This window comes from Lactuca saligna, chromosome 5 (genome assembly GCF_052625555.1).
Source record: "Lactuca saligna cultivar CGN05327 chromosome 5, ASM5262555v1, whole genome shotgun sequence".
In the NCBI taxonomy this organism is placed as follows: domain Eukaryota; kingdom Viridiplantae; phylum Streptophyta; class Magnoliopsida; order Asterales; family Asteraceae; genus Lactuca; species Lactuca saligna.
Window position 1 is genome coordinate 149,753,455 of NC_136421.1, and position 12,905 is coordinate 149,766,359.

Consider the following 12,905-nt stretch of genomic DNA (forward strand, 5'->3'; position numbering starts at 1 on the left):
TTGTTAATTATATGTATTTTCAATTTTTCAAGTTTTCTAGTAGGTGGTTTTAAAAGTAGGTTTATTTTTAACAATTTGACTAGATAAAGTATTATGTTATATTCAATTAAGATTGGGACCTAGTCCTTACGACAAAGGAAAGGTTTTGAAAGGACAGATGAATATGATCTCTTTGATAGCACTCTAAAGTTGCATTTTAACAAAGGTTGGTGATGCAATAGAAATAGTTGTTGACTCTGCCAAAATCATCCTTAGACATCAACCTATATATATGTTCAGATTTCATAGCTGGGTTCATGCTGTAGCAAAAGCTTTCATATTCTTCAACGAAAGAGAGAGACAAAGATATGGGTGGAATTTTCTTGTTATTGTTAGCAATAACTTCACTGCTTCCTATGTATACAATTGGTGGAACTACCAGGAGCTATGAGTTTAACGTATGTCTCATTACATAAGATATCCATGATGCTTATCATTTTTGTAGTCCAACAACTTGATCTATTTTTTCATGCAGATCGAGCTGCAAAACGTGACACGACTGTGCCACACAAAAAGCATGGTTACGGTCAATGGAAAATATCCAGGTCCACGTATTGTCGCTCGAGAGGGTGATCGGCTTCTTATAAAAGTTACTAACCATGTCTCCAGTAACATTACAATCCATTGGTATAATTAAGAGCTGTACATTTTGTATTTTCTAATTAACGCTCTATAAGATATATATTATTATTACTTTAGATACAACCTCATCGTACTATATATGATTCTGATGCATGCTATATACACATGCAGGCATGGTATTAGACAACTTCGGAGTGGATGGGCCGATGGGCCAGCTTACATAACTCAATGCCCCATACAAACTGGCCAGAGTTATGTCTACAACTACACTGTTATTGGACAAAGAGGAACATTGTTTTGGCATGCACATATATCATGGTTAAGAGCAAGTGTTTATGGCCCTCTCATCATTCTTCCAAAGCTTAATGTCCCCTACCCTTTTACCAAGCCCTATAAAGAAGTTCCCATCATCTTTGGTAAAACTACGTACATATATACTTTGTTGAATCTTTTAATCTCTAAGCTTGTAGCTATGTTGTACTTAATTAATTACATCAGTTTTGCATGCATGAGAGTAATTACAATTTTATATGTCTACAGGAGAGTGGTTCAATACTGATCCAGAGGCTATAATTTCGCAAGCAACACAAACCGGTGGGGGTCCAAATGTTTCCGATGCCTATACCTTCAATGGGCTTCCCGGACCTTTGTACAAGTGCTCTGCTAAAGGTACCGTATTTCTAGCCTTTGTTACATACGTACGTACGTACACCCCTGGAATACATATTTATATAGAATACGTGTATACATATGTATTGAAAGAAACCATGACTCATGAAATCTGCAGACACATTCAAGCTGAAGGTAAAGACGGGGAAGACGTACCTCCTTCGACTGATCAACGCAGCACTCAATGATGAACTCTTTTTTAGCATAGCAAACCACACCCTCACTGTTGTTGAGGCTGATGCCATTTATGTAAAACCTTTCAAAACTGAAACGCTTATACTATCTCCTGGTCAAACCACCAACGTCCTCCTTAAAACCAAATCCAAATTTCCAGGTGCCAACTTTCTCATGTCCGCTAGACCATATGTAACGGGTCAAGGAACCTTCGACAATTCCACAGTTGCTGGTATTCTCGAATATGAGTCGCCTGTTCCGATGAAAAATCTTCCACTCTTTACACCAACATTACCATCTTTAAATGACACTTCATTCGTGTCAAAGTTTTCAAATAGACTTCGAAGCTTAGCAAACTCTAAATTTCCTGCTAATGTCCCACAGAAGATCGACAACCATTTATTTTTCACAGTAGGACTTGGGACGACCCCTTGTGCGCAAAATAGAACTTGCCAAGGACCGAATGGGGATAGATTCGCTGCATCCATAAATAATGTGTCGTTCGTACAACCAAGTGTTGCCCTTCTCCAGTCCCACTTCTTTAATAAATCGAAGGGTGTTTATAGTCCTTATTTCCCAATCAACCCATTGCATTGGTTTAATTATACCGGAACTCCTCCAAATAACACCTTTGTGAGCAATGGTACAAAACTCATGGTTCTTCCTTTTAATACTAGTGTGGAGTTCGTGATGCAAGATACCAGCATTCTTGGTGCTGAAAGCCACCCTCTTCATCTCCATGGCTTCAATTTCTTTGTTGTTGGTCAAGGGTTTGGAAACTACGATCCTAAGAAGGACCCTAAGAACTTCAATCTTGTGGACCCTATCGAAAGAAACACGGTTGGTGTGCCTTCTGGTGGGTGGGTTGCTATACGATTTCTAGCGGACAACCCAGGTTTGTTACTCATGCATGTAATTTCAGTTTGGTTTCTTGCATGTGGTGCATATATATATATATATATATATATATATATATATATATATATATATATATATATATATATGATGTATTTTAGTTTGTTATTGATATATTATTCTTCGTATATATTGTCCAGGGGTATGGTTCATGCATTGTCATTTGGAAGTTCATACCGGTTGGGGTTTGAAGATGGCATGGCTCGTCTTGGATGGAGAACTACCTAACCAAAAGCTCTTACCTCCACCGTCTGATCTTCCAAAATGTTAAAGCTTCCGTTTCTTGACACATTTCAATCAATTTTTCTCAACTATTAAAATTTGAGGGATCTAAAGTGTTTTTTTTCCTACAACTTATCATTAGATATGTTATAGTGAGTTGATTAAATTCATTTGAGGAGGTACTTCATTGAATAAAATATAACAATTTATTCCCTATATCAATTGGTTATTTTTTCATCTTGGGTAAACAATTTGTGCAGAACATTTCGTTCATTACTACATCCATATTCATATGACTTGGCTAGATTGAAGTGTATGACCCGACATCACGATTGTGGCAAATGTAAAGTCAACGAATGTGAACTCATTATAAAACTTGGTTTGCCACTGCATTGAATAAAACCTATAGATATGACGTGTTGCTGCTAGTAGAACCATTTTCGATAAGGTTTATTTAAGTGACAACAATTACTATCAACCTCTAGTAAGTCTAGTAAGAAGTAAATTACACGGTTCCACCTAGAAACCATAACCAATACCAAGTTACATAACATGTTTCTATTTTCAAAGGTTCCCCTAACGAATTAAATGATGTGATGCAAAAATAGCAACACACAACCAGTAGTATGTGTAGAGCAAGCACATGCACAACAAATACTATAATTTGTTAACGGCTATAAGAAACAAATAATATAATTAACTAACAATACAAAATACATATTAATATGCATAGCTATGAAAGGAGAATAGCATGTGACTTACATTTCTCATATTAATAGTACTATCGATAAATACCCTATTAGAAAATAAGGTATCCAACCGATAATTCTCTCGTAAAAACGTTTCTAATTACCAACATTGCGATGAAAAAGAGCCAAGCCAAAACACTAATATCAACAAGGGAATTTTTTCCTCAACGATGACTTGAGTGACGGATTATCTGATCCCAAATTGTTCATGATAATGTGAGCTTTGTCTCTTCTACATCGATAATAAGATATTGACGAAGGTCTAAAATCCATCAGTAATATGGGTCATCAACAATTCTCTGGTTTCTATTTGTTTTGACCGAGTTATAGATAACATAAACTTACAAACAAATGTATGTATCATTAGAACCCATTAGTCATTTAGAAGTTTTATTTTTTTTATTTTTTATTTATTTATTTTTTTTAAATCAAAGTTATTTTCTAAACACAAATAGAAATAAGTACACACATTTACATACACACCATATGTATGTACTATGTTTAGTATATCGTGTATTTGTTTAATGATGTTAATTGTAGCTTAAAGACAAACATAAATAGTTTTTTGTTTATTATGTATATAGTAATAGTTTCTAATGATGCATACGTTTGTTTGTAAGTTTATGTTATGTATAAATTGGTTAAAACAAAGCAATCAAAGTATAATTACGTTGTGAAAAAAACAAAACGAAAAAAACAATATTTGACCTTCGAAAATAAAAAAATAAAAAAAATACAATAGGTAATCTGTAAGTAAATACCTACAGATTACCTTTATCTGTAGGCAATTCGTAGGTATTTACCTACAGATTACCTTTGTCAAGTGGCCTTTCACGCACTTCAGTTAGGACGGCAAGGTCAGGATTCTCAGGGAGTAGTAGCATGGGTGACATAAATACCCACATGGGCTTAATTGATGCTATAGCAGATACAGGGGTGGTACAGAATGTTGGGAATGGTATTGTATATGGTTATGAGATGACAGACAACATTGAAGACCCTGCTAGTGATTTTTTCTATAATGGGCCTGAGCATGAAAATGAGCCTGAGCATGGGCATGAGTCTGTGCATGAGCCTGAATCACCAATGGTTCAGACGCCCCATTATTCGGGTACACATGGTGGATCAAATGATGCAGATTCGAATAGCTCTCATAGGCCATTTATCACACGAAATGGGTACAATTAAGTCTTTTTTTTTTAATTATTATAAATTTACGATTTTTGATGTTATAATTATCCTTATATGGTTATTTGAATATTGTAGGTTTGGGAGACAAAGTATTCATCGGACGATCTTAAAGATATTTTGGCAGTCTATAAATGAACCTTGGACTACTTGTAGAAAAATTCCTAAGGAAGTTGCCATTCAAATGTTTGAGAGTTTCAGGGTAATATATTAATTATTTATTTTTAATATCTATTTCTCATTCACTGTTATTTTGCATTTTAAACTTTTACTTTTTATATTTTACAGACTCAATACCTGTGGGATCTAAATGAAGAAGTGATAATTCGTAAAGGTTTTGAGAATACACTGAAAGATCGCTATAGGGTTAGAATGAGGGATGCTAGGGAAGTGTGACAACCGTCAATTTTCGGTCAAGTCAAAGTCAACTAAAGTTAACAAGTCAAACCGTTTGACTCAATTTGCCCGTGGGTACTAGAATTTACATTATGAAACTTCTACACAACTCTCTATCCTAATGAGACATCATAAAGCAAAAAGTGCGAACATCTAGATCTCTTTAACCTAAAATTGCGGTACGTGGCGAGCCAAACCGATAAAACAATGTTGCGTACTCATCGGGAGTGTGTAAGATCCTTAGACAAGGCTGAACAGGGTTTACGAACTTTGCATTGCGAAGCCAGACACTCACAAATGCCACACATGAAACCTCTCTCAATCGTTTTCACTCTATCTCTTCTTCTCAAGAATCGCTCCCAAATCTCCCTAAGAATGTCAAATCTCTCCCAAATCTCTCCAAGTATATGAAATCTCTCTCAAATATCTCTCTGTATGAGAAATCTCTCTAAGAATGTCAAATCTCTCCCAAATCTCTCCAAGTATGTGAAATCTCTCGCAAATATCTCTTTGTATGACAAATCTCTCAAAGAATGTTAAATCTCTCCCAAATCTCTCTCAAAAGTTTCCGTAACTTTTTGGAGTCATTCGGGTCATTCCGACCCTTAACCGGGTCAAAAACGGCTTAAAACGGGGTAAAAGCGTAAAATAGGCTTAAGGAACCGAAACCTGCTTTAAAGGGGCGAAGCCTCTTAGGACCCGAAGGTCCCTATAGGAACCGAACCCCGCCCAGGAGGAACCGAACCCGAAGGCTACTGTTCATTCGGCTCACTTCGAGTCTGACCACCTTCGCCTCTTATCGTCGGACCGAGCCTCCCTTCGCTTCCTCTCCTCCTCTCGCTTCCTCGCCCCCCTTTGTTTCCCCCAGTTTCGCTTCATTTCAGATTCGGCCATAGCAAGGACCGAACCTCGGCCTAGGACCGAGAGGTCTCACTGGAAACCCATTTTCTCCCGGTTTTCGCGTAGTTTTGCGTTTAAGGCCCGTTTTTAATTATTTTAACACGGGATTTTCACCCAAAATCATATTTTAACATAATCAACCCTAAATATTCACAATTTAATCATATTTTCATAAAAATCTTTATTTAAATAATAAAGGCAAGTGGGTAAAGTACAAAGTGGTGGAGTGTTGACTTTGCTTTACCTTATGACACAAGCCACCACTCCCACACCCACTCTATGACCAGCCATACCTCCCCACCTTACCTAGGTCACTTCAATGTCCCTTACACTCAATTTCCACTCATTCCCACGTTTTTAGAGCTGGAACAAAACACCCTCTCTCCCCATTTCTCTCATTTGCTCTCATTTCACTAAGTATCAAACACCACTTTTCTCTCAAACTTGTTCTCCACCAAATTCGAGATTCAAGGCTGATTTTCAAGTGTTCTTCCACTCTTAGTAAGTATAATTCATCCTGCTTATGATTATTACACTTCATTCTACTCAAATCATTGATTGCTTACACAAACTCCATAACCATGATGTCAGATTCTCGAAAATCTTCAAGGCATCTCCAAGTGTTCTTGAGTTAAACACTTCCATTCTTCAACAATCATCTACTGAAATCACTTAAGGTGAGTTCATACCCCTACATTTTCATGTTTTCTCAAGTTTTTAAGGTGGTAATACAAGTTAAAACACCAAGAACATAACTAAATTTTTCTAGCAGCCTTCATCAGAAAAGTTCAACTCCATTCACGGACTGTTTTGGGCATCTTAAACATTTTTTTTTCAAAACTGTACAAGGTGCAAATAGTTCAAGTTCTTAGCTTTAAAATTACTACTTGCACATCTCCATACTATTTTTCTACAATTTATAGTGATTTTTACAAAACTGCCTATCATTTCAAACAAGAATCCGGACCAGTCTGTGATTATGGACTTTTTCACCCAAGTTGGAGGTCATTAAAAAATCGTGATAACAATTATGAGTAAACTAGACACATTTTGTGAACTCTCAGAATTTACGGATCTAGTTTTCGACTTCGTATGATTTTTCTATGATTTTTCCAAAATAGTGAAGAATGGCTAAAGTTAGCCAACAACATGTAAATATCATAACACTTTGTATTATGTTGAGCAAAGTGTATAATCATAAGTTCTAATTATTGAATGTGTTTCTTTGTTAGTTTATCTTCATAAACTGAAACTTAATCACTCATTATAAGATTATTCATTTATTTAGATCACGTATATTAAGTTATAATAAGCATAGTTTATGGATTCATAACACTATTGCAGTTTCATAAAAAGAGTTTTTATACACTACAAACGTTTTGGATAAACTATAATAGGTATAGTTTAAGATTCATCACATAACACACTCGTACAAAAAGGGTACATTTTGACAAAAAGGTTCTACACTCATGCACACTACACGTAAACTTGTTAACTCAGGATGTGAGACTATCTCTCTCCCGTACGTTCGAGTACGGGATCCCTAAAATTCCTGTAAGTTATAACCAAAATCTCTTGTAGGGAGAGCGTGATAATTGTGTATAGATCTATATTGGGGTTGACATCCCACGGGTGACAAGAGTCATAGGATCAGGACGTCTAAAAGACGTTGTGTAGGTTACCTCTAGTCATAGTATGGTTATAGTGAATCACATAGGGAGCTAACAATAAATAAAGTTTACGGGATTTTATAAAACAAAAGGGGTTTTATGTCGATTTAAAAGCACTTTTATATCACTAAATTCAGATATTACTGTACACTCTCGGTTTAGGTATTTATAACTACGCATCATTTGAAACCACTCTTATATCTTTAAGTATGAAAAATAATTGTTCGTTTTCGGTCCTGGTATTAGGACCACATCACTTTTATAAGGAAAATATTGGATTTTTCTTGGTAACATACATCTCTCTACAAAGATCTATTTTCAAACTCTTACTGTCGAAAGCTTATGAACTCACCAACCTTTGTGTTGACACTTTTTCAAAACTACTTGTATTCTCAGGAATTCAGTGAAACAGGAAATCAACCGCGTTTTGAGGATGGGACGATAATTCGTCAAACAGTTCATTTTGTATCATAATGTAATTGATTTGAATCATGTAAATATATACTTTGGTGTAACTTTTCAATTATATTTATGTTGGTTGTATTTACTTTGAGCACTATAATACTCGTTGTTGTGATACTCTACATGAAGTCCTCCACCCCCGGACGTTTCCGCCATCCTTGGTTTGGGGGTGTGACAGATTGGTATCAGAGCATTGTTTATAGTGAACTAAGTATATCGAACCACATAAGATATACAAACTATAAATGCATTGGGACTAAGGTCTCTGATTTAAAGTTCTTAAAACAATTATACTTTTAGAAATAAATAGGTTCTTGTTAAAAGTATACATGCATGCATGCATACTAAGGTCAGCATCATTCTAGAACAAAACAAAAGTAATGATTGTTGGATATGACAGGTAAGCTTGGGGATGTATGCTCAGTCTTGGGAGTGGCATAACCTGATCAACTATGCTGGTCCGAGGAGTGATTAGCACGTGCCCAAGAATGGTTGTGATATGGCAACAAGTCTAAAAACATACCAACACTACCACAATGAAATACCATAGGGGTATTTTGCGTTATTATAATTACTTATCTGAGAACTAAATAGATTTTTATCAACAGGTCAATAGTTGCTTAGTGGATACATTAAAATTTTATGTATCCAGGACGTCATAGACTTAGAATCTGTGGATCTTTGCTCTACTTCCTGTTCTCGTTGGATTGGGTATTTAGAGTTAGGGTCGCTTATTCGAAGGTCTATCCTGTCCCGAATACATATGACTAGTATGCACTAAACAATGTGTTGAAGTACCTGATAAAGATCATCATATAATTATCTAATTAGTACGTCTACTTAGTTATTTCTTATATCCCCATTTCTCGCATGGATATCATGGCTGGATTTCCTTCCCCGCGACGACCCGTACTACCCTAACCACGACGATACTGAATGACTCGGAGAGGAGCCAGAGAATGATCACCCAACCCCTATGGATGGTCACCAAGCTGAAGGCTAGGCTGATGGTTCTGACCTCGAACCTGAAGTGGAGAACCTACCCCCGATGACTCTTGTTCCGAATCCTAACCCTCGCCCGACTTTTCAAGGCCCGATGCCTCCTTGGGTAGAATGCTTGGAACATGGAGCGAAGAACAAGACCAACCTATTTTGTTTAATGGAGACCGAAACTTCTACAACATAAACAAAGAAAGCTCAGCAGATAGAATTTTTCCAATCCTGGTCCGTAGAGTTGCCCGAAACATGATTCAGGGTAGAACAACTCTCCATAGTATCGCAGAGGTTGATGCAAATGCAAGAATACATACAATCCGCACCAATCTCCTTGAGCACACTCGTGAAAAGTCTGAGAGAGACCATGAAACCTTGCTGCAAGCACTGGCTGAAACATGAACCGAAGTCATAGAACTCCGAATACGCCAGAGGGTGTACGAAAGGCACATGCTTGTTATTGAACGACAACTAGCTGAACTGAGGGTTCACCAGATGAATGACCGCCGCCAGTAGTAGATGCCTTACTTGCTTTCCCTATTAATGAGGAATTTTTTTTCCAATCTATGTCCTATGTGGCATTCTCTATGAAACCATCTTGTACTGTAGGTACTTTTGGTTAGGCCTTTAGGCGGCCAAAACTCTCCTGCTCCGGATGCGATGTAAAACCCTCTACAAGGTTAATTTTCCTCAATTTGCTACATCTTAAACATCAATGACGTTGTCAGTCAGATGAATTCTATGACACTCTTTGTTCGAATACTTCCTAATGAGTCTATCTGAAACCCACTTTAGTCAAGTTGTTGGACTAGAATAATTTAGCTCCGGGATCGTTCCCAATTTCTTTCCAAGGTTGGATCACGTTATTCACCAACCAATGGAACCTAATTTTGAAACGACAAACATCAAAAGATCATTCTCCGAACTTACTCCTACTCTGATATAAGACTGCATCATAGGGATGTAGGTCCAACCTTCGAGAACATACTTCAATTGGTCGTAATAAGGACCTAGCCTAGGTCAAGTATAAGGCTTCACTTGGATACAGAACTACTAAAATACATGAGTTTACCATATAAAGAACCTCGTTATAAATTGTTTTCAGAACACCCTCAACAACCGAATTACGTTACAAATTGATATGAGATAAACTTAGTTAGAAAACTCGCGACATATAGCCATTCTAAAAAAAAAACTCATTATCGTCTCACCTTTAAACATTTGTTGAAAAGTTTCTTCTTCATAGACCTATGGAGTGCGAACGTTCCAGCACTAATGCACCGGATCACATCAAAATTCCTCAGCCAAGTGTGTTCGGACAACATGATTCTAAGAGGAGTAAAGCTTAACGTCCGTATGAAACCTACTCCTACGTACTGCCATAACTCCATCTCAGGAGCGTTATTGGAAACACCAGGAATAGTACAGTAATGTGCAAAAATTTATATGCGTAAATATAAATTGTAAGGAAGCACTTAAGATAATCATTTCCACTAACGAAGTTGTTTTTCGTCATGAAACAGAGCTATGTCTTCACTAAGAGGCAATCAACCAACTAGCAAGGCGCCAACACTGCAGATAGACGCTGCTACTTTTCAGGTTGCAGTCACGGCAGCCGTGACAGCCGTCATGGTGCAATTCAATGCTAACAACGTCTGTAGAAGTGGAAGCAGTACTAACAATGCAAATTGTGGTAAAAATCAAGGACACCAAAGAGTGTCTACCAACGAAAATACCTCAGGCCACGAACCTACGAACAAGTGGAGAAAGTTTTGGAACATGAAAGAGCGCCACCAATCTCAAGGATCCACTAAAAGACAACAACCCATGGCCGCCCCTACCATTACAACAACAGTCACTACACATGCCTCGACACTAGCCACGGGGTCTACCACCCAAATGTCGGCTAGACCATATGAGGGATCACTCCTAAAGTGCAACCAATGTGGCTTTCATCACTATGGGGCTTGTCAGGCGATGCACTGTAAAAACTGCAACAAGAAAGGGCATACCGTCCGTTTCTGTAAGGCCCCGGCCCATCACCTCCCTTCAACCACCTACTCCAAGGTAGGCCCAGCATGCTACCTATGCGGTGAAACGGGACACTTCAAGAGAGAATGTCCAACTGAGAAGAATGACGAAGGAGCAGGAGGAGTATGAGGAACACACCAATAGGAGCATCAAGGGAACCATCTTAGGACTTTTGTAATGTTCCCAACGACAAGAACGTTTAAGTACTATATGTTTGTAAGGAATTTGGTACGCTTACTAAAATAACCGTCTTTCTAAAAATTAGTTAAAATACTCTCTCTCATACAAATCAAACCAAAGACATTCATATATGACCTTAGGATCATTACCTGTAAGTTGTGATGACCTTGTCCATACATTGGGGTTAATTATAATCAAAATACTAAAGTCTTGAAACAAATAATTCCGTCCTGACTCCTATTCTCTGTATGAGAAATCTCTCTAAGAATGTCAAATCTCTCCCAAATCTCTCCAAGTATGTGAAATCTCTTGCAAATATCTCTTCGTCTGAGAAATCTCTCCAAGAATGTTAAATCTCTCCCAAATCTCTCTCAAAAGTTTCCGTAACTTTTTGGAGACATTCGGGTCATTCCGACCCTTAACCGGGTCAAAAACGGCTTAAAACGGGGTAAAAACGAGTAAAATAGGCTTAAGGAACCGAAACCTGCTTTAAAGGGGCGAAGCCTCTTAGGACCCGAAGGTCCCTATAGGAACCGAACCCCGCCCAGGAGGAACCGAACCCGAAAGCTACTGTTCATTCGGCTCACTTCGGGTCTGACCACCTTCGCCTCTTATCGTCGGACCGAGCCTCCCTTCGCTTCCTCGCCTCCTCTCGCTTCCTCGCCCCCCTTTGTTTCCCCCAGTTTCGCTTCATTTCAGATTCGGCCATAGCAAGGACCGAACCTCGGCCTAGGACCGAGAGGTCTCGCTGGAAACCCATTTTCTCCCGGTTTTCGCGTAGTTTTGCGTTTAAGGCCCGTTTTTAATTATTTTAACGCGGGATTTTCACCCAAAATCATATTTTAACATAATAAACCCTAAATATTCACAATTTAATCATATTTTCATAAAAATCTTTATTTAAATAATAAAGGCAAGTGGGTAAAGTACAAAGTGGTGGAGTGTTGACTTTGCTTTACCTTATGACACAAGCCACCACTCCCACACCCACTTTATGACCAGCCATACCTCCCCACCTTACCTAGGTCACTTCAATGTCCCTTACACTCAATTTCCACTCATTCCCACGTTTTTAGAGCTGGAACAAAACACCCTCTCTCCTCATTTCTCTCATTTGCTCTCATTTCACTAAGTATCAAACACCACTTTTCTCTCAAACTTGTTCTCCACCAAATTCGAGATTCAAGGCTGATTTTCAAGTGTTCTTCCACTCTTAGTAAGTATAATTCATCCTCCTTGTGATTATTACACTTCATTCTACTCAATCATTGATTGCTTACACAAACTCCATAACCATGATGTTAGATTCTCGAAAATCTTCAAGGCATCTCCAAGTGTTCTTGAGTTAAACACTTCCATTCTTCAACAAGCATCTACAGAAATCACTTAAGGTGAGTTCATAACCCTACATTTTCATGTTTTCTCAAGTTTTTAAGGTGGGAATACAAGTTAAAACACCAAGAACATAACTAAAATTTTCTAGCAGCCTTCATCAGAAAAGTTCAACTCCATTCACGGACTGTTTTGGGCATCTTAAACATTTTTTTTTCAAAACTGTACAAGGTGCAAATAGTTCAAGTTCTTAGCTTTAAAATTACTACTTGCACATCTCCATACTATTTTTCTACAATTTATAGTGATTTTTACAAAACTGCCTATCATTTCAAACAAGAATCCGGACCAGTCTGTGATTATGGACTTTTTCACCCAAGTTGGAGGTCATTAAAAAATCGTG

General features: G+C 37.7%; 1 protein-coding gene across 1 annotated transcript; it reads left to right on the forward strand.

The window, feature by feature from the left end:
- Positions 1–309: 309 nt before the first annotated feature.
- LOC144997001 (laccase-17-like) lies at positions 310–2,819 on the forward strand. Its single transcript, XM_078956814.1, has 6 exons — positions 310–437; positions 515–666; positions 793–1,037; positions 1,162–1,290; positions 1,409–2,359; positions 2,520–2,819. The coding sequence occupies exons 1-6, from the start codon at positions 348–350 to the stop codon at positions 2,648–2,650; spliced, it is 1,698 nt and encodes a 565-aa protein (XP_078812940.1). The 5' UTR covers positions 310–347; the 3' UTR covers positions 2,651–2,819.
- The last annotated feature ends 10,086 nt before the right edge of the window (positions 2,820–12,905 follow it).

Coding starts and splice junctions, on each gene's coding strand:
- LOC144997001 (XM_078956814.1), top strand. CDS start 348: ATGGGTGGAATTTTCTTGTTATTGTTAGCAATAACTTCACTGCTTCCT. Junction 438..514: donor CCAGGAGCTATGAGTTTAAC/GTATGTCTCATT, acceptor TTTTTCATGCAG/ATCGAGCTGCAAAACGTGAC. Junction 2,360..2,519: donor ATTTCTAGCGGACAACCCAG/GTTTGTTACTCA, acceptor TATATTGTCCAG/GGGTATGGTTCATGCATTGT.